At 35.5% G+C, this 27,359-nt stretch overlaps 1 protein-coding gene across 4 annotated transcripts in view; it reads left to right on the forward strand.

Moving 5' to 3' along the window:
- Positions 1–11,451, forward strand: part of LOC127836594 (acyl-coenzyme A thioesterase 9, mitochondrial-like) — a 38,748-nt gene extending 27,297 nt beyond the window's left edge. For all 4 annotated transcript variants that reach the window (XM_052363257.1, XM_052363258.1, XM_052363259.1 and 1 more), the window contains 9 exons: positions 286–389; positions 2,820–2,893; positions 3,031–3,098; positions 3,765–3,876; positions 4,267–4,357; positions 5,385–5,470; positions 5,997–6,084; positions 7,078–7,231; positions 9,283–11,451. In XM_052363257.1, the coding sequence (XP_052219217.1) occupies positions 286–389; positions 2,820–2,893; positions 3,031–3,098; positions 3,765–3,876; positions 4,267–4,357; positions 5,385–5,470; positions 5,997–6,084; positions 7,078–7,231; positions 9,283–9,380 (875 nt within the window). In that variant the 3' untranslated portion in view covers positions 9,381–11,451. The remainder of the gene's footprint in view (positions 1–285; positions 390–2,819; positions 2,894–3,030; positions 3,099–3,764; positions 3,877–4,266; positions 4,358–5,384; positions 5,471–5,996; positions 6,085–7,077; positions 7,232–9,282) is intronic.
- The last annotated feature ends 15,908 nt before the right edge of the window (positions 11,452–27,359 follow it).

Here is a 27,359-nt window from a genome sequence, read left to right on the forward strand (position 1 = left end):
AGTTTATTTATTTAAATGTATTTTCTGTATTGATGTTTTAAATGTTAAATATTACAGATTATAACTGCCTGCTGTGCCATCAATGTTTGCACATTTTCTACTTATGTTACCAGTTTGTTTGCTCATTGTTTTCTCGAAGCATATATTACAGTGGCTTTGGTTATGATAATGATGATATTGATGCTGAAAATGATGATGATTATAAAAGTTTACATACTTATAAACTTTATTCAGGAGCCATATTATGATAGCCAGGATTTAAATCCCGTTTTTCCTATATGTCAGTGCTGTCAGAGCAGCCAATACTTCCTGACCGGGACATCAGGATGCAAGGCAAAGTGACCTGGGCCGGAAAGACATCTATGGAGGTCACAATGAAGCTTGACCAGGTACGATGTAGAATTTTGTGCTTATCTTTGATGTTTCCTTTAAGTTACTGCTGCACATTTTATTTTAATCATTGATATTAAAACATATGTAAATGTGTCTGTTTGAGGTTTGAATGTGGTATTTAGGGGTGTGATTTTTCCTCCTTTTAAGGGATCTTTCCACGGTTTGGTAAATTGACAAAATTGAAAAAAGTTGTTTCAGATTCGCAAATTTTCGATTTAGTTATATTTGTGAGGAAACGGTATTACTGAACATTTACCATAGTCCAATATAGCCCTTATATGTATCTTTTGACGATTTGAAAACCTAAAAATTATAAAGCGTTGCAACGCGAAACGATTGAATAAGTTGGAGAGTTCTGTTGTTGTCGTTTAAATTTACGAAACTACGAAGATTATTTATATAAAGTATAAAAATTTTATTCTGTGTATATTCGGCGGAATAGCCGAGAGGGCTAATGCGTTTTTACTTCAGACTAACTCCATGACTCCGGGGGTCTCTGGTTCGAGCCTTTTTTTCCTTGTTTTAATTTTATTCTTATTTTTTACTGGAGCCTTTAAGATCTAATGTTTACATTTATCAATATAAAGCATTTAATGACAAACTTCAAAATATGCCAAAATCTGTGAAAAGGCCCCTTTAAGCTGATTTCTTCTCTTACAATAACAAACTAATTGTACAAATAGTTGTGAACTTTGCTGAATCTATATAAAAACGAAGAGTTTATATGAAGCTTGTAAGGGGGTAGAGCGTTTTTCTCCCCTGAGGTGGTTCTTAAATCACGCCCCTGGTTATTAGTGTACAAACAATTCAACTGTTCGTAGCAACTAACACTCGAAAAGTATTTTTCCCCAATCACTTTACAGATACCTTTTACCAAAAGCCTCTGACTTAAAATTGACAAGGTTTTGGAATCATTGTTCTTAGTTCAATTTAAAATTGAAACTAAGAAATTTAATGTTTCCAAACACTGACAATATGAATGATGATGAGAATATTGATAATTTAAAAATTAGCTTATGTTAAGAAAACCAAGTTATCACGTTGCTTTTAGGATGCGTTAAAGGTTTAAAGCTTAATGAATGAAAAACAGTCCGTTAACTTCCCAAAAAATAAACTCATCAATTGTAAGACTAAGCATTTTTATGCTCGCTTTCGAAGAAAAGGGGGTATATAGTGTTCGCACTGTCCGTCTGTCAGTCTGTCACACTTTTCATGTCCGCTCTCTAATTCAAATAGTTTTCATCCGATCTTTACCAAACTTGGTCAGAAGTTGTATCTAGACAATATCAAGGTCAAGTTCGAATATGGGTCATGCCGGGTCAAAAACTATGTCAAGGGGTCGAAAAAAACAAATCCAAGGGAAGTAATAAGCTTTAAATGGATATAATTATCTGACCTGCTTATTCATATATTTTTGTTAAATAAATCAAAGCAGCGCAGTAGGCGGCATTGTGTTTCTGACAAACACATCGAGGTAAAAGGTCAAGGTCATCCTCAAGGTCTAAGGTCAAAAATACAAATCCAAGGGAAGTAATAAGCTTTAAAGGGAGATAATTATTCAATATTGAACATAGCAACTTGATATTTGGCATGCATGTGTATCTCATGGAGCTTCACATTTTGAGTAGTGAATCTACAGTCACAGTAGTGGCTTTTAATTTTTTGCTACTAAAAATAGAAATTTGTTAGAGACAATTAATTTCAAGGAAAGTAATTTATATAATTATAAATCTCAGATTATATATTTCCTTAGCAAGAATTTAAGTTCTCTTTACAGTTACTGTACACATTTTTTATTTTGATTATTTATAACTCAAATGATTGATTTGTCATTTTTTTTAAATGATATAATTATCATTTCTTTCCTGTACTAATTTGTGAATGGTAGGGTTCATTACATACCTGTGGACTTATGTCCAAAGATACATGATGAACTCTGGCTATGACGTCTTTGATAAACCACAGGCATTGGTTGTCAGTGATGTCTGACTTGGTCATTTTTTACTGTCTACAGCCCCCCCCCCCTCCCCCGCGGTTGGATTGGACAAAATCCAAGGAAGTAATAAGCTTAAAAGGGAGATGATTTCTATACCTGTCAAATGATAAATAGAAATTTTATTTCAAAGCGGCGCAGTAGGGGGCATGTGTTTCTGACGAACACATCTCTTGTTTTAAGGAATTTTGAATAAGTTATGCACTTTATTCAAAATAATTGACCGAGTTGGTATGCTATTTTTTTGTTATAAGAAATAGAACTTGAGATTTATTTAATATGGACTGCTATGAAATACTATTTTATGCTAGTAATATGTTCAAATGAACTGTTTTGAGATCAAAGTTGCTTTGCCCTCACATTTCTCTTTCGTTTCTTGTGTGTTTTTATTCATAGCTTTGGTGTGATAATGTTTATCTATTCTGTTGTTAAGGAAATTGATCAGAGTTGGAAGCATTTGCTTGAAGCAAAATTTGTGATGGTTGCAAGAAATGCCGCTACTAAAAGGTACACAGATGTTTTTGAAGTTCATCAACATTCAATTGATGCCTTTTTTAAAATTCTACATAAATCGATATCATGTTTAATGATGTATTAATCTTTAATTCATGGATTGCTCACGAATTTTATCTTTTTCGTACTAGTGTTGCTGTAATAAACAAGCTTATACCTGAAGGTCCCGAAGAGGAGGCATTGTTCAAGCTCGGTGAAGGTATGTCACGCTTACAGAAGTAGCACACTTTTTATTTACCGCATACTACTGCCATTGCGCAAAAGCCAAATATCTTTTTAAGAAAATCACCATTGCCCATATGAAAAACTCGAACAAAGGGCATATTGATATATCATGCTCTTGTACTATTTAATTAATTATGATCGCGTTCAAATGATTTTGATCGTTTTTATATGCTTTCCAAACCTTATCTTGTAAACATATCAATAACATTTGAGCCAAATTTAGTAATGGAAAATATATACTTAAAGATTGTCGGTCTTCTGTGCATCGTTCGAGTGTAGATTTGAGATTTGCATTGAAGTTTGATAAAGCAGTAAGTATGTGTCAATAAGAATAGAAAACACATTTACGCATATTGACGCATGTCAAAGAATTATACAATCTGTGTGCAATTATACCACTACCCCATGCATTTAATAATAAGAATTACAACTTGGAATTTGTATTCAATCCTTAACAGAAGTACAATTCTTCCGTTGCAGGTAAACAAAGTTAGTTGCTTAACACGGCATAATGTATAATCGACAATAACTTGCTGTATAGTGTGACCTGGTGGGCAAACTTTAATAACTTCATTATTTACTATGTACCTATCACTACTGCATATCCGATGCATATGTTCTTCTATTTAATTCGTGTTAGAAACGAAGGCTCAGCGGATGTTGGAAAGTCAGAAGACATTGTTAAAGACACCACCAGACGAGAACGAACGTCTTCTGATACATGACTTGTTCCTAGAGACCCTGGATCCGAAGTATATTTGAAAAAACTACCGTAAACCGTTTCTGTTCTTTACGGCCATGTTAAGCTGACCAATTATACATTCAGCTTAAACATGTACTGCATTAATCAATGAATTAAAATTTCTATGAAAACCATCGATTTTCCTCGCATTTTGCATTACATCACATAGGTATGTTTCATAAATCCGATACAAAATGATTAGATACATTTCTTACAGGCTAAAAATGGTTTTGTTTGTACATGTATTGTGTTCCTCGTTAAGAAGGAGTCTGTATATTTTATAAGTACTCATGTACTAAGCATGCCGTCGTTGCCTTAAAACGCAGCACACATTTTTATTTAATTTTAATGATATTGAAGGAAAGCTCGTTTACCAATAATACTATGTTTCCGTGTTTAGAGCATCCACGTTCAAAGTTCGGGTGAAACCAGAACGCTCTGTTTGGATGGAGGATACCATCGTGAAGAAGCTGGTCATTTGCTTTCCAGAAGTAAGTTGTGTATACGTGTTCGATTACCTGTTATAAGCTTCAACCATCGCTTTAGTCTGTTATGTTTTGTGTTTGTGAGTTCATATTCACAAAGATCATAATTTGCTCATACTTTTTACAGTAAAACCCTGAGGGTGACTACAAACAGGACAAACATGTAGTACCATAAATATAAAGCTTTAAATGTAACACTATTTACAATTTGTATGAATTTAATTTAACTCCTAATGCTGGGCCTATACTGAAATGTAAAATCGTATTTCAGGGACAAAACAATGATTTCAATGTGTGGTATACTTACATAATATTGGGTTTTGCCACAATTACGATATTAAATGTATTATCTTTATGTTTTCATATATGTATACACGATATAAACGATTTTTTTTTAATTAAGGTATATTTGCGCTGGTTATATATGTTTTATTGTACTTCTATCATTTTCCATGCAATGTTGGTGTGATTGGGAAGAGCCGTTTTAGTTAAAAGTTTATACATATCAAATTTTGTTTGGAAGAGATTTGACTTTGGCATGTCTGTTACTTAACTACGTTTGTCTATAACGTTTTAGGATTATAATGAACGAAGATTTTTATCATTACTCACTGTATCACTTAATTCACTGAATTCTTATCCTTGATTTGTTTTATATGCATCACACATCTCACTTGGTTGGATAAAGCGAACAATAAACTAAGCTTTACACTAGCATTCAAGACATATGCGTCCATACTCACGCGTATTCAATAAGTAAAGTGTGATTAGATTTTTGTTGCTTATTCATAAAAGAAAAGCATGTATGTTTTTTTTCTCCTATTCTTTATTTACCTCATCCATAAAATGTGCAACAAACAGTTCAATGTAATTGATGTAAGATATTTGTTGAGATGTCTTAACATTTTTATAGATTACTGATAATATAAATGAGGCGAATTTAGTATGTTCAAATGAATGCATATACAACCAGGAATGTGGTATCGGCTAAGAATAATCAAAACTAACACGTGCGAAATATTTTACATTTTAGGAACGTAATCTCTACAACAAGATCTTTGGCGGTTTTCTGATGCGAAAGGCTTTTGAGCTGGCCTTTGTAAATGCTTGTTTCCATTGGTGAGTGTTAAAGGCTTTAAATCAGTACGTGAATATTTAATCAAACGAAGCACGAATTTTCTTAACAAAGGCGGACTATATTGATGGCTCTGTGCAATACATCAGCATTTAATGTAAGCCTATCACTGTTTTTAGCTTGACATATGTTAAAGAATTTACACATATTGTATATGCCTATTCAAACAACTTATTTATCTTTGTCAAAGGTGGTACGCCCGTTTTTAATCTCTAATAAGCTTTACCTTTGAATATGTCAAGTTAATAATATAGCAAATGTATGTTGTGCTGGGTATGTTTAGCATATTCGGCGATATTAAACTGTGTCAGTTATTGTCCAGTCATCGACTTGCAATCAAACAACGTGCCTCGATTTTCCTTGGCAAGATGGTATACAAGTAAAATGACTATCATACACATGATGGCAATGAGAAAGATGGTTATGATGATACCTTTGTAATAACATAAAGATAAACACGTACTTTTTTGCACATATGTCCGGTTCTGTTAAAAATACAATTTGTTGTAGTAAAGGTATCGCTAAAGTCCTGGTGGTCGACAATATTGCCTTCAAGAAATCAGTGGAAATAGGCTCGTTCTTGTTCCTTTCATCACAGGTATATTAAGCTTAACAATTCTTCATATTTGTGCCGGGTATCTATGTATTTACGTACTATTCCGATCGTCGTTAAAAGCTTTATGGTTAGCTAAATATTATTCGAAATAGTTTCGTCCGTGTATTTGATCGTCTACGCTTAATCCAAATTTTTGTATCCGGCACTACGTTTGAAAACTAACTGTTCATAGTTGATACATCCATGCAAATATCGTAGTATTTTATATAAAATTGTTGCGTTGCAGACACTCTATTACTATAGCTTTATTTCAAAATAAGCACATTCATGTCATTTTATAACGGCATGATTGACGGTCGCATGGTGGAGGTCGTATAATCAACGTTGACGATACTGGTCTGAATCTTGACAATAAGTTCAATTTTGGGTATGATCTTTTTGAAAACTAAGGCACCGGTCCAAACCATAGAAAAAAACTTTCTCAACACTGTTAATGCATCTTTTGATACCGTTTTACGACGAAACATAGTCTGCATGCTTGTCTTGGTCATATCTCAGTTTAAAACAAGGTCACATAAATTTGAAAACAAGATCACAAGAGGTTATCTTCAATAATGGTTGTGCCTTTAACTTATATGGTTGTACGTTCAACTAGCGAGCTCTTTAGGGCCATCATAGTTCTGTCATATATGTTTAATCAGATGCCAATACGAATATGTATTTATTCATTAAACGCTACGTTCAAATATTCATGATTAAAGATAACTTGGGAGCGCGATACATAACGGCAATAAACGGCAATAAAAAAACAACGTCAATATATAACAAAAGTTGTGTACAAAGTGGTAATTACACTATTACTGTATGAAGATTGCAGTTGACTTTGTAAAATCACATGATTATGAAATGTATATCATTCAAATCAATGAGGACAATCACAATATGATGAAATCAATGTGAAATATAAATCAATATTGTATACGCACACGTTTGCCAATCACATTATAATGATTTGAATATCACATTTTAATACAGGTTGTGTACACGTTGGGCAATCACATGATGGTGAAGGTACACGCAGAGGTTGTCAACCCGAAAGACGATTCAAGGGAGACTACCAATGACTTATACTTCCTGTTTGCGGGGCAGACCACAGAAGTACCGAGAGTGATACCGAAGTCTTATGCAGGTATGAAACTGCCTTTAATTCTTAAAGCTTAGATTTTGCACTGAATATGTGGTGGCTACTGTCACTGGAGAATATGAAAATTTTGTGAGTATAAGCGCATTCATGGAAAATCTTAACTGAATATTTAGCAATATTCAAAAATATAAATAAGAGAATAATGAAAACTGGAACTGATGATGGAAATCGCCAGGATTTGCTTCGTGTTATGTTCGAATGAAGAAAACTATTGTAAAAATGACATAATGGTTAGATAGTATTCAAATGGATATTTACACTATGCATATATTTTATGTGATATTTCATCAAAATAAATTAGAATACCCCATTGCGGGCATGGACACATCTGGAAATACGTATGGGCTGTTACTGAAGAATTTTCATTTGTTATAGTGGTGATATTAGTTTGGTTATAATACGCCCGTTCTTAAAAATGGAGCCTTTTTGGAACACCTGAAACTAGCGGCGTCTAGGGTAACGATTTCCGATAATTATTCCAAAACAGTTTAAATTAGATAATCATTTAACTTAGTGATAATTTTTGTGTGCAAAACACCTGGGCAGAGTTGATTACCAGCAAGACTGCATGAAGCAATTCATAGTTATTCCCTCTAAATTACAAGACAATGGCTTGCATTTGCGGTATTTCGGGTCAACGTCCACTGAATAATTTTATCATGTAAATTGGGTGTAAGTAGCTTAATTGCAGACCGATCTAGGCATTGAATTCGGGGCCAGTCAGGTTATATAGTCAAGCTCACTTTTACAAAAAATAAAATCTTTGTTCTCTTAATCTCTTGAGTTTGTAAGCTGAAATTGCAATAAAATGGTGTGTATGGCTAGCTTAAGACATGGTTTCGTAACACTGGAATGTTTGCGGTTGTACCCAATATTTTTGTGCCATAATTTGTGCATCTAATGAATGCATCCCACACAGATCGATGTAACTCATACGTGTAACCTGCGTATTTTGTGACAAGTAATAGCTTATTTTATTATTTTTACTATTAATATTATTGTTATTGATATAATAATCTGATTGTATTGTTACTATTTTTACTGCTACTACTAGTATTGCAATAGCTATTGTGTTCAGTACCAGCACGATATAAAGCTATAAATCTGATTTTGACATAAATGTTGAAGTTTTTCTGTTGAAATGCGAACACTTGTGACAAGGGCCTAAATGCGAACACATTAACTACAGAATACATTCTATTGATCCGAATCCCATGAACTTATGGATGGACTAATGGACTTGTTTGTTTACGTAATGAGTTTTTGTGTGGTTAACATAGTTTTTGCAAACCCATTAAAAAATTATTACATTTTTATTATTTAAACTAGGTTTTTTTAACGTGAGTATGTGCCATTTATCGACTATAACATGTCATATCGTGACTTTTGCCATAACCGGTTTTAGACTTTAAATAACAGATACTAATTTATGTCTGAAAATAATTAGTTAAGTGGTACGAATTAATGAGCGAAACATTAACTTAATTGACATGAACTTTTGAATTTAAGTGTATGACAGAATCAACACCAACACAACTATTTTCATCTAAATGGAATGTACATAAATTGTTCAAAACACATTTATTCTACATTGGTATATTTTATTTTAAAGAATGCTTTTTGAAAACAAAACTACATTTGATCATTTCATGCACCATTAATTTAAACAGACAACACATATGAAAACAAATAATAAAGGCTTAAATAATTTCGATTTTTTGACTGACTCACATTTTGTAAAGTGCGATTAGTGAAATAATCAGTTAATCAATATTAAAGGATCTTATTCACACATGTTCGTATTTAAAAGTCATTTTCGATGTTTCAACGATTTCGATTGATGATTATCAATAAACAAACCGATATGTTTGAAATTTTCTTAGTTCTGCTTTTTTCAATACTATGCATTCATTTTAGTATGAGAATATATGGTAATTTTGTTTAAATTGTCATTACTCCAAACTTCGAACTAGTACCTTGATTGTGTTGAAAGTATTTATTGAAGTATTTCTTATTTTGTGTTTCGTATTTTTCAGAGTCTATGCTTTATCTGGATGGCAAGAGACACTTTGATTTCGTGAAAGAAAACTGTTCTCAGGGATCAAATGTGAACGGCCAATTCCCTCAAGTTTAGTCGGGAAATATTTTGAAAGTAAAAATTAGAATAATTTATGTCTAGATACATAAACAACATTTGATGTCAAATGAGCAAGCAATTATTCCACACAACTGCTGTATAGCTAGTAACCTACATTCGTGTATATGTGAATGATATACTTGTAATCAATTTGTTTCGCACCTGAAATATAGCGGGGGTTTTTAACAAAGCTTGGTTATAACATTTGAATATAATTTATGTTTTGCACCATCCTTGTTCAGAACAATTTACATTTTTTGAAGATGCTGCGAAGCAGCTTGTCTAAGTTATCAAACCATGAAAACATTCTTCACAATGGCGACCTATGTAAAAGTCCGAGCCAGTCCGATTGAGATAGCTCAATTTTTCTCATCGGCATACCTCGCTGATTATAATTGATAAAGGTAAAGGAAGCTCAGCTATAAATAGGACAGCATATTGTGAGAAAAAGATATAATAATAGTTTGAAAACATTAATTTTAAATCAGTTATATTCAATCTATTATATGTTTATAGATCAAAGAAACAACTATGCATTTTCTGTATTGTATTTGACATTTGTCGTGATTTTGTAAATAAATTGCGAATTAAAACGTGTATAATTAACGTTTAACGCGATCATGAGTGTAAAGAAAACGAATTATTTCGAACCTGCCATTTGTAAACGTTAGAGCGAATATGGTATATAAACAACATAATAGTCGTACGATATCTATGTAACTCGCTTTTATGCGTGCTCTCTCATTTTGCATATTTAATAAACTTTTCAAACAGAAATTACAGAGCCACATCAGTGCACATACTATGTTTGATAATTCATTCGTTAGTTGGATATTGTTTGCTGTTTTAAACACATATGAGGTCGTATCGCGGAGATTTAGTTAACCTTACCATGTGTTCATGGGCGAACTCACGTATTCAAGTGATCTTACGACTATGTGCTCATACCTACTTTCGGGAATCATCATTAAAGTATTGTCGTACTTAACGAACAAACATGCGTAAGCTTATTGAATTAGAAAAAAAAACAATAATCAAAAGAGAAAAAATTACATGTTCATACACATGGGCATGTGAAATCACATCCGTACACAATCATCATTAACTAAGGAAAGGAAACAACGAAATATAAAGTTTGGTATGATATACTTGTGAAATTAAAGAGCATGGTGTAATTAAAGAGCATGTCAAGTTTTGAATATATCTGCTGAAACGAAATGTTCTAACCCACAAATGTTTTACTGTAACAGAACGTTTTTTAAGATAAGTGGTACAGAAAATACACGTCAAATATTTTTTTAAAGATATTTCTTGTTATATTTGATCAAGAATGTAACCCGCCTCCCAGATTCGCTGAATGGGTCAAGTTCCCCACGGGTACTACTTCCCCGTACCCCCAAATGTTTTTCCGTACCCAAATTTATTTTCCTACCAACATTTATTTTCCTACCCAATTTTTTTTCCTACCCAATTTTTTTTCGTAACCAAATTTTTGTTCGTACCCAATTTTTTTTGGCATAATTTTTGTACCCACACTTTTCGTACACATTTTTTTTTACCCAAAATTTGTGTACCCACATACACAATTGTGGTGATGTAGATAAACTTAGATTGATGCTTTTATATCCATCCTTTTCAAAAGCATCGTCACACCAGTACTGTCAGTACTTTGGTTTCTGTTTACCTCCTCTACGAGGTGAAGATGGTATTCCGGATTCGCTGTGTCCGTATATCGGTCACGTCCGTTCGTCGGTAGACGCAAACTTGTCCGCAGATGTCCATTTACGTATAAAGCTTTCAGCGTATATCATGCTTTGTTCCTTATGAAAAGTTATCATTTTATTACTTTTATTTACCTACAGTATTTATTGCATAAAGCCAAACCCATTTTCAAGTTACAATTTCTTTGAAGTTCAGCTTCATTCAAAGGGTATATTGCGCTCAGAGAATATGTCACTTCCGTGTTATTATGTATGGCATTTCATTCATTTATCTCATTCTACAGTTATGTTCTTTATTACCTTTATGTGTAGATATACAACATGAAGCTTAAAAAACACTCTTGATATGTGTGTGTTGTTTTTCTTGTCTACCCGATTTCACAATTTCTTTTTGATCGCAAGTCACAATTTTTGATGTCGGTCAGTGTTTTCTTCAACCTGACTCCGCTCACAAAATGTAAGTAGCATACGTTGTTTTAAAGGCATGATCAGTTGGGAATAAATGTCGACAGTAAGCTTGTGATCGCTTCTTTGCAATCAAACTTTCCCTCATATAAAGAGTACGAACAACTGCAATGCTATAAAACCGGGTTTCCAACGTTAAAGGTATTTATTTTAATTCAAAAACTGTGCAATCCCAGGCTAGGATCGCATGTAAGCAACCTACATTCAAACTTTCAGCGCTATACCTCCATCCTTACATACGTTTTTGTAATGTTGACCACGACGTGGGTCCCATGGCCTCATATGCAAACTATGGCTATGTCTGCATGCAAGAAACCTGTTTATGGACTATACCCCATTACAACTGCAGTTATCGTGTTGTTTTGTGTTTCTTTCTATCGTTACTCATGACGTTGACGGAACCATGTTGGACTCACAAGATACGTAAGCATGCAAACTACCTTATTAAAAACACTGAATCAATGCCTCAATCCAAAGTGGAGTAATTTAGCGGAGAGCATTTTTCTATTGTTGGTTCCACGGACGATGACTTTGGTCCGACTGAAATCCCAAGTTCATCTTCAAAACAACGCCTACTAACGTTGACTTGAGGGTCATGTTACAACTTTTGTTTATTCCCAGTGAGTATAGTGGGATATGAAGAGTTCAATACGCTTTTACGCGTCTGTTGCGTCTGTTGCGTAACCTAGTGGATAGTGGTTGCTAGTACAGCGGCGTTAAATCTGATATGCCCGGGAAAGTTCTTTGTGCTCAACAGGTAGAGGCGATTTCTCCTGTATTCTCAATTGATAACAACGAACTAGTAAATGGTTAAGTTTGTATATATTCACAATTCTCAATTATAAAATAACAAGAAATATCTTTAAATAGATATTCGGCATAAATGCTGACTTTGAAATTAAGTTTAAAAATGTACGTTTACGAATAATTAAATAGAAAACAAAAGTTTAACTAATAGCGTGTTTTGCACTCGTATGTCGCATTTTCACCGCATGGAATGTGTGTTAATATAGTCATAAAACACAATAGTGTAGAGATAAAAAATATACTACGGGAGTTTTTATCATGTGTCCTCATATGGCTTATAATTAGTTTATTTCTTCACCATCGAATTATATCGTATGTTAATATTTGATTAACACACAGTTTTCTTTTGAAAAAATTCAAATCACACTTTCATAGCCGCGTCATGCGAAAACGGGTCTTAATGGCGTATTGACTAGCGTAGCTCAAGCCTATCATGAAATTCTATTTTTAGTGTGATGGGTATTCGATATGCCAACAATGTTAATTAATATGATGGTGATTGCTAATTTTATTGTATATTAACTGGTCCTAGCATTTTCATTATATTTTCAATGCTTTCAGAATGTCTAATGGGGACATTTTTCTATTTTGTCTCAGTTATCTCTATAACATAAATAGGATGAATAAATAGGATGATAAACAGTGCACACAGATCTCGAACTGTGCGTTAAGACTCTCTCTTTATAAATTTGAATGGGTTGTATTTATTTCAAACTTGATGTTTAAAAGGTTATAACCTAAATTTGAAAAAAATGCAATATTATGCAAAAGCAAAAAATTAAAGTGCCTTCAGCGCTTTGATTAATTTAAGTAGCGCACAAAAACATAAAAAATATTTTCTGGTTATCGTCTGTGACAGTTTGCAGATTAAATGATCGTCTAGGACCAACACTCGGCTCCTTTTTACTTATACGTGTGTTTCTTTAAACCATTCCCAATCTTCCTACAAAACCCTACCTCTCTTTGAGCTGGACCATATTTGGACATATTCGCTTGTTTGTTTAGTACCCTGTTAAAATGTAACTTCTTCTGATTTTCCTTTTGTTACTATCCCATTATTTACTATGGCAACATACGACACTCTTGTTAAAAGTAAGATTTTAAATTGAATACATGTAGATCTCAATCAGTAGATTGTTACTATTGTGTCATCATTTCTCTTGGCAACGGTCTTTCATCGCTATTATCGCTTTAATTGATGCCATGTTTATCGACAGTAAAACCAACCCATGTCCTGCAGTCTGTTTGTAATAATCCAATGTTAACTTTGCCAGAGCTAGCGATTGGTCGAATCCCCCGACACTGTATGGCTGTATGAGATCTGTAATGAATACTTCCAATGTCGATGTCGACACATTATTATGTTTTTAATGGATAATGTGATGTGACAGAATAGTTTGAATCGGTCGGGTAGACTCAAAGAATAGGACGTTGGTTGAGACAATAAGCGAATGTTATAACGCACAATGGACAATTCAACATATATATGGTATTCATACATTATTATTGCATAAACTCTATCTATAATGCCCTCTGGCGGGGTGCAGAAACTTGGCAAAATGAGGGCTTGAACGGGAGAAATCGTGTATTGACAATGCGATTCACGTGCCGTTCAAGCCCTGTTATGTGTTTTTCATATCCATAATCTGGTCCACGCGCAGTTACTTCCCTTCTCCAGCCTTCGACGACTTTCCAAGCATAAATGGGGAACTGAATAAGCACCAGTTTCCTCATGCATGCAGGGATAATGACTATTTTAATCCACTTTTCAAGTTATACCATCTGCACTCTCTTGACAACAGCTTTATTTTATTGGCAACGTCAATGAAGTTAAGGTTATTTACTCAACACTTTCAAAAGACTATGCTGTAAATGTAAGTGTTTATGTACCTTCAACGTTCCTGCTGTAAATTCCAAAATAATTCCACTGGGGGCTGACGAGGTCAAAGCGTAGTCCGTTTCGCTACGACGTCGGGTATATGTTTTACTACGAAAACATTGTGTAAATACACTACTTAATCAGGCGAGTTTCATCTTTTCTGGTGTTTATGGATTAGAGAACGGAACATCCAGTAATGGTAGGTACTTATTTTCAATAATAAACTAATAACAAATGCGCGTAGTTGCAACCTTTAAGTTTATTTTGAGCTAAAATCGAAATATTTCGATTTGAAGCAATGCATAAGGTGGTTATTCTGTTAAATTAGCCAATTACGGTAACTTAAATAAAACTACATGTTACTTTGATTCAGTGTACATTTCACATTTTAAAGTACAAAACAGGTTACGAACATATTTTTTAATCATTCAAATGCTTTGTTTCGAAGGAAATTACAAGTCGCTTTATGTATAGGTTTCGCACAGAGTATGTATTGGTTGCGCAACGAAGTACAAATATAATGTATAGGTTGCTCAACGAAGATTCTGTATCTATTTCAGGACATATCACATGCAGTTTGCAGTTACTGCAGACTGCTATTTTCCAGTGCAAAAGATGCCGTGCTTCACTGTGCGCATTAACATCCAAACGAAAAAGTTGAACCCGGTGAAAGCCGACAGAGTCCCGGCAGAGCCCCGGTATACCGTCACTCCGCCGGCACTCACCGGGGCTATAACGGCATCAAACCACGGCAGAGCTGCTGCAACGCCCCGGTTTAACCGTGGACAACCGGGGCTCCACCGGGAAAGTATTCAAATGTTTAATACATCCGTGATGAACCAGGAGTTACCGGGAAGGACCGGCAATGACCGGCTTTGCACTGGAAACAACCGGAACTTCACCGGAAACAACCGGGACGGCACCGTCAGAGCACCAGTTTACTTATGTAACGTAGCTATAAAGAGACTCTGCCGGCATTCACCGGGGCTCCACCGGGGCGTTGCCTAGGCTTTGCTGGGGTGTGTTTGGGCCCCGGTGGAGCTAAGGTGCCGTCCCGGTTGTTCCCGGTACAGTCCCGGTTGTTCCCGGTGCCACGCCGGTCGTTGCCGGTCCTACTTGGTGACTCCCTGTTCATCCCATAGGTATTAAACATTTCAATACTTTCCCGGTGGAGCCCCGGTTGTCCCCGGTTCATCCCGGTGGAGCACCGGATCATCCCGGTAGGGCCCCGGTTCATCCCGGTAGATGCCTGATCACGCACTAGGGCTCCGCCGGCGTCATAGTGAGACTGGGCCTTAACCGCATTGTAACACGAGGTAAATTAACCAGCCGTCATGTACGCAGTAAACAATAACCTGTGACAGAAACCCACTGCCACACCTTTACAACAATATATTGGTTATGCAATTGCGGATTTGTGCTATTGGGGTCCTACTTTCCACACCTTACGGCTGTTACAGGTGTGGATTTTACAGGTGAAATCATGTACACGAACATAAAGTTCATCTCAAATAAGTTGACGATAACCGATTTTCAAGAAAATCGCTTTGATATTTACAATGTAAAAATCAAAATCTGTATTTGATAAATAATGATCGAAGTTGGGACATGGGATTTACTTTGACATAAGCAGCGTTTCGAGATAAGCGAGTTGGGGATAACGAGAATCGAATGTTATTTGATAAAGAGTACCGTATGCTGAAAACCTATCATCGCTCTCTATCAAAATAAACGTATAAGGGATTGTCACGAGGAGAAGATAAGTCATTTTTATTGAGACCGACGACATTAGGTTCTCGACTCTCAACTGTCATCTTATATATGGATTTTCGATTTGAATCGTTTCCTTTGGCCTTGTCGTGAATTTAATTATATCATAATAATGTGCATTACCATGTCGACTGTGCGCTTCGGATCATGTTGTGCCGTTGTTACTACCTCGTCCTCAAAGGAAACATCCAGCCACTCAATGACTCTGTATTGAAAAAACTTTTCTTTTTTTGCCTTCGAGAGATAACCAATACGTCTTCTGTAAGAAACGCATACACGCTAAAGCGTTGTCGTAGCGAGGCATATACGTATACTGTCAGAGACATGATCATGCCTAATAAAAGTAATAATAATAGCCTTTACTTCTGATAACTGGGTCACCCTACACATTTCTAAACACACCAGTGGCTTAACGATACATAGATAAATTTGGAAATTGTAAAATTGTGTCATTAAACACAGTTGTAAACCTAAATTGCATTTTTTAAAGTGAAACTTGACTTCGGTTTGATAAATCAGCGGTATATTTCATGTTTAACCGCATAAACCAGACACATCTTGGATTATAATTTGATGTAACAGACCTATGAAATGTCATTGTGCTTAAATTCAGAGTTTTGTTAGAAGAAAAGCATAATCTTACATGTTTTAAACATAATTTTCTACTACTCCGTTATCGATGTCATGTGTATTTTAACAATGTTTTCGTAGTAAAACATATACCCGACGTCGTTGCGAAACGGACTACGCTTTGACCTCGTCAGCCCCCAGTGAATTCCTCATTTCTTACTTTGCGCGGCTGCATTTCAACTTTGCATTAATTAACTGTTTAAACACATTTTAAATCGAAAACTGCCTATCCGAAGGTAAAGCCTCGTCATTTCGGATGATGACCGAGTGAGGCATATGTAAAACACAACCTTGAACTGTATTGAAATAATCGAATTATTCTGTCGATGTCGAATGAACAAACATTGTTTTCAATGTTATTTAAAATAATTTTGGTATGTGTGATTTGTTTATGCAAAAATAGCAAAAATACATATTTTCTCGGACATGATCATCTGCGATGATGAATCATGCCCTCGAAAACGTGTATTATCCCTATAAAAGTTAACAAACTTTCCATTTCGTACTTTATAACTTGTTTAAATATGTTATGAAATTATTGCACGCGAATAGAAAATAATATTTGAATTGGGTGACAGTGAACTAGGACGTAATTTGTATCATTTTCGTTAAAGGATATAGAAGTTGACATGCATGTAGCTTTTCAATACAAAATGCATTCTTTGAAAATGGTTATCACTGGTGTTTTATTACTTTTTGTTCTGCACAGCTGTAGTTGTACAACATATGCTGACCAAAGACGTTTGTATGACTTAATCAAGTCCTCATTTGATCCGCGAATAAGGCCGACTCTTGATCAGACTAAAGCAATTAACGTGACAATTATTCCACATCTTAGTGCATTTATTCAGTTAGATGCAAGGGAACAAATACTGAAAACATCGTTTGGTCTAGAGCTTAGATGGAGTCAGGATATATTTACTTGGAACATGTCAGAATTTAGTGATATGGACATGGTTACAATGCCACAAGAGCAAACCTGGATACATGGAATTCACGTACTGAACACAATGACAACGTTTTCACCATTGACTGAGGCTTCAGATGATATAATGGTCTTACTTCATTCGAATGGACGTGTACAACTTTCTGTTTGGTTTAACCTGGTTACAAAGTGTGAGGTAACAATTACAATGTATCCATTTGATGTGCAAAACGTGTCATATAATACTTGTGAAGCTGTACGACACTGACAAGAAAATGATTATGGCACAGGAAACAGAAAGATTGAAGATTTGGAACAGAAATCATGATGAATGGTCTATAATCTCTACTGAAATGAAACAGTACGTCTATCATCCCAATTTTACAGACATAGCTAGTGAAATAAATATACGCCGAAAACCGGCCTTTTACATTATTAACATTTTCATTCCCATACTCGTTTGTGTTTCTTAAATATTTTAAGCTTGATGATCCCTCCTGAATGTGGCGAGCGGGTTTCATATTGCGTTTCGTTGTTTCTTACATTGTCAGTTCTGTTGAACGCAGTGAGTGATTCTGCGCCTAAGGTTTCAAACGTGGCATTCCTTCAAGTGTTTGTTATTCTTGATATTTTGTTCTCGGAATGTATAACCATTATGTCCATAGCGATCGTAAGATATGTGCATTTGAATAGACATGAAGACGAATGCGATGTGAGAAGAGATGATCGTCATAAAGACGAATTTAATGACGCAAATGCTGAGAAGTCCAATGGTGTTTCATCAAATGTGGTCAGAATGAATTTTGCATACAAAGTTGACACTTACCTCTTTAGGGGTTCTGTATTGGTCTATATTTTGGCAATTGTTGCTTTTATTTTAATTTGTTATTTTGCATAATTTTCGTAACGTTCGCTTGCAGCTGTTTTAGATTAAAGAACGTGTGGATTTTAAGCTAATAAATTATTTTATCGAATACAGCTTATAAACTTACACAATGTACCCTTAATTCCTCACATGATAAATGTGATAACTCGAGCATTGCATTAGATTCTGTCATTAATTTTGTAAAACTAGTACAAAACATATTTAATGATTTTGCAAGAATGATTTGAGGTCAAAGTTAAGATGATCGCTACTTAAGAAAGAAACCTTACGACTGTTTCAATCATTCAAAAAGAACATTAGGTACATTCAATAACACAAACACAGTATATGATGCAGCGAAAAGATTTAGATAATTTGTTTCTTATCTGACTATTGTCATAGAAATCTCTACCATCTCTACAATAAACTGAACGAAGACATGCTTTATGTTTTAAAGTTCAATTGTTAGAACATTTTATGATTTATGTATGGAAAGGTCGAGCATGCAAACACTCATTTTAATGTATGTATGTTTTTTTGTGAAAATGATTTTTTTAAACTATATCATTTAAGCAGTTATAAAAGATAAATGAATTTCTGACAACAAACGTTTGCACACCTATTGTGATTTCGTTGTATCATACGGATACATTTGTAATCAAAATACTACTAAAGGCAATATGTTGTTGTTGCGATGTGAATTTTAATTGTTGACGTTCATCGATGGGATCAAAGCTAAACAAACGTATAACCAGATTAGATATTGACCTTCACTGTAAAACGAAGTTGCATCGGCTTTGTTGATGCTCGAACACGTAGCAAGTTTGTTTTCTTTAAGTTTGATTTATTGCATTTGAGTAAATAAACTAATGTACAGTAAATGTTATACAGTAAACCAAACGACACTAACATTAACATCAAAACGTAAACAAAAATATAACATTTTTCATAGTATTTTACAGATTATTATTTTTTGCTACGTAGCATTCGGACTTTGTATAAACCGATGACCAAGGCTGGCCCAAATATCATTGACCGCGAGACAGAATTATCGTTGTTGCTTTTTAATATACTGTTCTTTAAGTCCATTTTCTCTCAATGAGTAACCATATATTTTCAATACAATTATGTCAGGTGATTTGGAAGTAAACCACATTGTATTTTCAAATGACTAGCAACTAATTCGCCAGATGACCGTGCTCGGTCTTGTGGGGGATTATCCTCTTGAAAATATACCCCCCCCCCCACATCCTCTTGAAAATATACCCCCCCCCCCACTCGGGAAAATGACGGACTAAACTTGCTACACGTAGTCTTCACTTGTCTGCATACTGTTGGTAGCATTATTGTTGTAAACCCGTCAATAATTTATTGTGTTACTCATTTTATAACCAACGTTGCATACATGTTTTTTTAACGAATTATTCCTTGCTAAATAGCATACAAAATAATAATTTATAATTGGACAAATCTAATAAAATAGTAGCCACTTTTCCTGTTGGTTCGGCCACCTAAGCATTCAAACTCGCGCATGCGTACAATGAGCGTCTGTATTATTAGAAAAATGTAAGATTTAAAAAGGAAAATATCCATGTTTCATAAAACAATGAAAAAAAATCGTCAACAAACATGCGTAACATCAAAAAACTTACAACTTAAATTGTCCACATACGCAACATTTTTCGGAATCGTCCGTGTCCGATTCGGTATCAGAGTCTTCTCTAACAACGTTGGCGTGAAACTTTTGTATGCCACTTGTTGACGACATCGGGCTTTTACACATCATCTGGCTTTGAGATATGACGGCATTGGCATTTTTCTTGGCGTCGTACATCTCCACCTCTTCGATGTATGCATCACTTGTTATCAATTTCCCGCCAGGTTTTGGTTTCGACGACATTTTCTTTTGGCATCTGCATGTGGTAGGGGTTGGTGACTCTGTTTTTGCCCGGAGATACTCTTCAACTGCCTGCTTGCCAGCCCGTACTGCTTATAACTTCTGAAGAGGTGTCGAGTCTCGGAATGACTCGCATGGCACGAGCTTTTCTGAAGGCACTGCATTCTTGTTTAGTGGGTACACACCGGCCTTCCTGAAGGCTGACACGATGTTCCAAGGGCTAAGTGCCTTCGTTACTACTTTCCCGGGGTTGGCCTTCATGTACGAAGCACATTCGCTGTAGTAGAATCGTTTGAAAGGACCAAACACACCTACGTCAAGCGGTTGAAGGATATGAGAAGTATGCGCTGGCAAGCAGAACAGATGAATGTTTCTCTCTCGCGGGCCCATTTCATCATCTCCGTTGACGTGTGCGCTGTGTGTCCGTCGAGTTATAAGATCACGGGTTGACTGCCATCACCCCTATTGATATTTGTCAAGAAATGATTTTCAAGGTAGTCCTTGAATGTCGAGGTCGATGACCACCCTGTTTCAGACATTGTGACTTTCGCACCTGGCGTCAGGTCTTTCGCCAGATTTTCATTGGTTCGCTTCCCTACAGTTATGAAAGATATCAACATTTGAAGCTACATATTTATCATAATTTATGTTTTAATTGAATTGATTAAATCTGATTATATTTACAGCTTGTAACACTTAATTAATGAAAGCATATTATCATGTATTAAATGACTTTACTAATTTACTAATTGGGCTAACTGAATGTATACTGTTATATTACGTGTTTAAGAAGTTTTATGAAGTAAGAATTGAACTAATGTTGGTGATATTGTTCGTAAAATAGTTTCATATTCGTTTGTTAATCGTATTATTATCAACCTTTAAATATTAAATATGGCGGAAGGTGATTTCCAGACGCACTGGCGCATGCGATCAGCGTTGTTGTCGCTGAGCGTGGTGATGTTACTGCTTGTGCCTTTTCATGCACAGAAGCGATTATATTAGGGGGACGATGCTCTGGGGAGATTCCGGTTTCATCGGATTAAAAATGCAGTCCGGCCTCTCTTGTAACCCGTATTCCGCCACAGCCGCCTCTAGATTGTTGAAGAACTGCTCAACAACCTCTGGGGTTGAGTATTTTGCCCTGTTGGACTCCAGCGCTGATGGTTTGAGGGTAGAGATTCTTGACTCCCACCGTTTAAGGAATCCATACAGCCAACAGTTGCTTAGTGGTTTTTCCGTATCACTCCTCCCTAGGTGGTGCGCCAATTCACCACCCAACTTCTGCATGGCTGTATTGCTTAACCCATAGCCAAGCCTTGCGTAAATTTCAGCATGCTCAACAAGGCCTAACTCTTCGTCATGTGTAAAAATTGTCTCCTTCAGAAACTTGTTGGGATCTACACGTCCGCTAATCCTATCTCTTAATGTTTGATATGGGATGGAATATTGAAGTGCCACTCGACGAACAGGTAAGTTTTTCATCTTAACATCAGCTACTGCTTTAAGCAGAATATCGGGGTCGTATGCTCCATACCCGCCATGGTATCTCTGAGGATTGGCCTACAACGTTAAAAAATCCGCGTGGCGTTATTAAGATTTTAATTGATTTTCGAGTGGATACCATAAACCCCTTTATGGGCCTCTGTAATATGACAACGCCGATCTGAGTCGATAATGTACAGTAAAATGACCTTGACAAATACGAGCACAGGAACCCGGATAATTCGAAAACGTACATATTGGAAATATTTTACTTAAAAGGTGATTTTTTTCTATTTATTTGGTGTTTGTGTACATTTTGTGTTTAATTATTATGGTGAAAACACAACTACTTACCTTCTTTGTCCTCATTTTTTGGATTTTGTTGACAGCGAAAAATATTCGGGTTGTAATTGTATCGAATTCGGAAGCGTGCAGTGCACGGACGGCTTAAAAATTACGTCATAAAAAAAATCACGAATTAATACACATTCACGAACCTATAGGAATGAAGTGCACAGTGTTATTATGTTGTTTTTTGCTCACCTGAGCACAACGTGCTCATGGTGAGCTTTTGTGATCGCCTTTTGTCCGTCGTCCGTTGTCCGTCGTCCGTCGTGCGACGTCAACATTTGCCTTGTTCACTCTCTAGAGTCCACATTTATTGTCAAATCTTCATCAAATTTGGTCAGACGATTGGTTTCAATGATATCTTGGATGAGTTCGAAAATGGTGACGTTTGCTTGAAAAACATGGCTGCCAAGGGGCGGGGCATTTTTCCTTATATGGCTGTATATGGCTATAGCAAAATCTTGTTAACACTCTAGAGGCCACATTAATTGTGCGATCCTCATAAAACTTGGTCAGAAGATTTATCCCAATAATATCTTGGACGAGTTCGAAAATGATGTCGGTGAGTTGAAAAACATGGCCGCCAGGGGGCGGGGCATTTTTGCTTATATGGATATAGTAACACCTTGTTTACACTCAAGAGGCCACATTTATTTCCGATCTTCATGAAACTTGCTCAGAAGATTTGTCCCACTGATATCTTGGACGAGTTCAGAAATGGTAACCTTTGCTTGAAAAACATGGCTGCCAAGGGGCGGGGCATTTGTCTATAAATGGCTATATATGACTATAGTAAAATCTTGTTAACACTCTAGAGGCCACATTTATTGTCCAATCTTCGTGAAACTTGGTTCTAAGATTCATCCCAATAATATCTTGGACGACTTTGAAAATGATGCCGGTTAGTTGAAAAACATGGCCGCCAGGAGGCGGGGCATTTTTCCTTATATGGCGATAGTAAAACCTTGTTAACACTCTAGAGGCCACATTTATTGTCCAATCTTGACGAAATTTGGTCAGAATATTTGTCTTAATGATATCTTGGATGAGTTCGAAAATGGTTACGTTTGCTTGAAAACATGGCCGCCAAGGGGCGGGGCATTTTTCCTTATATGGCTATATTAGGCTATAGTAAAATCTTGTTAACACTCTAAAGGCCACATTTATAGTCCGATTTTCATGAAACTCGGTCAGAAGATTCATCCCAATAACATCTTGAAAGAGTTGAAAAATGATGCCGGTTGGTTGAAAATATGGCCACCACGGGGGCGGGGCTATTTTTCTTATATGGCTATAGTAAAACCTTGTTCACACTCTAGAGGTCACATTTATTTTCCGATCATCATAAAACTTGGTCAGAAGATTTGTCCCAATGATATCTTGGATGAGTTCGAAAATGGTTTTGGTTGCTTTTAAGTTTAAAAACATGGTCACCAGGGGTGGGGCATTTTTCCTTATATGGCTATATATGGCTATAGTAAAACCTTGTTAACACTCTGGAGGCCACATTTATTGTCCAATCGTCATAAAATTTGGTCTGAAGATTGGTCTCAATGATATCTTGGATGAGTTTGAAAATAATTATGTTTGCTTGAAAAAAATGGCTTCCAAGGGGAGGGGCATTTTTCCTTATATGGCTTTAGTAAAATCTTGTTAACACTCTTTAGGCCACATTTACTGTCCGATCTTCATGAAACTTGGTCAGAAGATTCATCCCGATAATATCTTGGACGAGTTCAAAAATGATGCCGGTTGGTTGAAAAGCATGGCTGCCAGGGGCGGGGCATTTTTCCTTCTATGGCTATAGTAAAACCTTGTTAACACTCTAGAGGCCACATTTATTTTCCGATCTTCGTTAAACTTGGTCAGAAGATTTATCCCAATAATATCTTGTTATCTCAGGTGAGCCACTTTGGGCCTTTCATTTTTACATAGTGACTAGGTAATGCTTTTACCTATGATGATCTTCATTTGAATACTGGTTAGTTTGAATGAAGGGAAACTACCTGTTAATTTTGGTAAAGTAGGTCAAAATTCATTGTTGCATTGGCTTTTAGCATTAAATTTGTTTTTACATAGTGACTAGATAATGCTTTTACCTATGATTATATTCATTGGTATACTGGTTAGTTGGAATGAAGGGAAACTACATGTCGATATTGGGTTAAATAGGTCAAAAGTCTACGTAGCTGATTTTAGTATGAAATGTGTGTCTGCACAATGCTTATAGAGCACTTTTTTTCATGATCATCCAAATGCCCATGCCAGTTTCTAGGAATCGAGGGAAGAAACCTATCAACTTTTAGGTTAATTGGTCAAATGTCAAGATCACATGCATGTACATTTTTTTTCTTAACTCTATTTGTGTTTTTTACCTGTTTTATAGAGAACATGCAAATAATCATTTTATTTTGGACTAACGAAGAAGCCTATTGATTCTGGGGTGAACCAGTTCAAGGCCAAGGTTACGGAGGTATGAAAAATGCTTCCACGTAATATCTTAAGAACATTTACCAAGGATGGTGCAAAATCGTGTTTTAGATTAAAAGTCCAAAGTTCAAGGTCACATGGGCATGATTGTTAAATCAAAATCTTTACATTTGCAAATTATGTTGACATTCAAATTGGGGGCACATATGTTTTAGGAACATCTCTTCTTACACTGCATAAATCACTGCTGAGACATAGCTTGGTATATTCAAGAAATGAATGTTGATAACAGTTTAACCCTTTACCACTTTGAGAAAGTTATAGTTAATAATAGTTTATTTAAGAATTTTCTTACTAGATTCAATTTTATAAGGCTTCATCTCCAAACTTTAGATACGGATGAGCAGCAAACAGCATAACACCTGAACAGACTGCGAGTTACTTGCAGGCTGTTCTGGTTTTATGCTGTTTGCACATAGCCATTTTCACTTAGCTTCTAAGTGGGAAAGGGTTAATGGATCCTTTTGGGTTTGAACATTTAAATGTGTTCTTCTTAAATTACCTATCTTTTTTGTGTCACTATTCCATTTCCAGAAAACTAAGACATTAATTGCTTCCCACATGTTCATCATGATAGTAAAATATTTGTTAACAGTCTACAAGGTTTGTCAAAGTCCAGAAGAGTTATTGTGAAAGACCTTCCAATTCAAATAAAATGAAATCCTAATTAAAGTCAATGCATCATAGTCGTGTTATGAGGTGTTTATTAATACTGTTGTAAAGAAAAAAATAAATAAATATTTAAATTGTTTGAGGATTATATTACGTTGCAAAATTCTATTTTCAACCATTATAAAGAAACTTCAACCTGTTAGAAAATAAAAGTCGAGAAATCAGTGTCTGATTTATGAGATGTACATTTGATTTTCTATAGTCATCAAATTTGCACGTGTGCATTATCGCTAGATTGAGACATTTCCAACGTTTTTAATCAAATTCTCATTTGCTTTTAAATGGCACCAGTGCTTACGATGCATTAGCCAAAGAGTTTAATAGTTTACTACACAGGCTTCCTCTGCTGCTCTGTCTTTAGTTTATAACATGATTTTGCTGGTGAATGTGATCCTGATCGGATCTTTAAGACTGCTCTGTAATGTTGTGAAGATCATTTTTTAGCCATTAGGTTTATTTGCAAAAATTAAATAATGCTTTTCGTTTTTTTCGTATGAAGAATTATCATCTTAAGATAAAAATCAAGATTACTGATTCATGTTCCAAACATAAAGAACTCAGCAGTTGTTGTTTAGTTCAGACCCTTCTTAAGAATGCAGAGACACATTTCAAAGTTGATCTTTTTTATTTGAATCGTGTTCTGGCTGAAAACTGGGCTTAATGCATGTGCGTAAAGTGTCATCCCAGATTAGCCTGTGCAGTCCGGCTAATCAGGGACGAAACTTTCCGCCTTAACTTGATTTTTGGTAAGGAGGGACTATCTTGAAACTAAAAATACCATAAAAGCGAAAAGTGTCGTTCCTGATTAGCCTGTGTGGACTGCACAGGCTAATCTGGGACAACACTTTACGCACATGCATCAAGCCCAGTTTTTTCAGAACGCGGCTCATTTTATTTTTTTGAGTTTTGCGTTGAGAAAAGGGGCTTATTGCAGTTTATGAAATTGTTGTTCCGGATTACCATGAGCACACAGACTAACAAGCAACAACACTTTCCGCTTAAAGTAGATTTTGATTATAAGACATATGCTGTATACGGAAAATAACATAAACGCGTGAAGTGTCTTGTTGATTAGCCTGTGCAGACAATTCTTGACGCACATTTCATTAACCCTTGTTTTCTTAAGATCATTTATAGTTCCACCTTCACGCCTGCCTTGCCATTAAGTACAGATGCACCTTTGCACATGTTTGTTGCTGCTAACGTTACACAATTTTACTTTTTGCAACCCACCTTTGAGAATCATAGGTTATCATTTAAGGTAAAATCTGAATGTCCATTTTATTCATGATAATTATGTGAGTTCTTTTTCACTGTAGTATTCAGTTTTTATCCAGTGTTCACTCAACTTGATAAAAATAAATCGCAGCATGAACCTGGAAAATTCTCCGCTTTACTCACGCTATTTCAATAACTGCCAAATTAGAATGCCAAGTGTTTGTATTGGGTGGTGTTTAAGATGAAAAACATGACAATTGTTCAAGAAATTTCTAACTGCCTGACAGTTATTCCGACAAGAACATAAATAACTATCGCTGACCATAAAATACAACTTCCTACGCATTGCATATAGTATTACAGGTAGATATATCATTTATTATTTCGTTGATTTTTGTGCCAACAAGAAATGTCATTACTTTCATACTCTACAGGCGACCAAGTAAGTGAAGCAATTGAATGACGTTTTGTGCCATCATGCTGGTAATGATGTCTTTTTCTAGCGAAATTATAAAATAAATGTGTACTTAACAGTATAATTAACCATATTTTTTCCATTTAAACAAGATTATTGACAACTTGTGCTTGCCGTGTTTGCAAATCTCGTATACCAGCTTGGCATTCTTACATGAAATCCACTATTTTTTCCATACATTGTATGACATGGTATTATGTGACAATAGTAAACATCCCTTATGCCCCCGTTATCATAATACAGAACACATTGTGTGATCGACTTGACTCTCTGTCCGTCCGTCTCTCTGTGCATGAGAGACTATGAAGATTTGTTCAAATATTTTGAGA

This window comes from Dreissena polymorpha, chromosome 6 (genome assembly GCF_020536995.1).
Source record: "Dreissena polymorpha isolate Duluth1 chromosome 6, UMN_Dpol_1.0, whole genome shotgun sequence".
NCBI lineage: Eukaryota > Metazoa > Mollusca > Bivalvia > Myida > Dreissenidae > Dreissena > Dreissena polymorpha.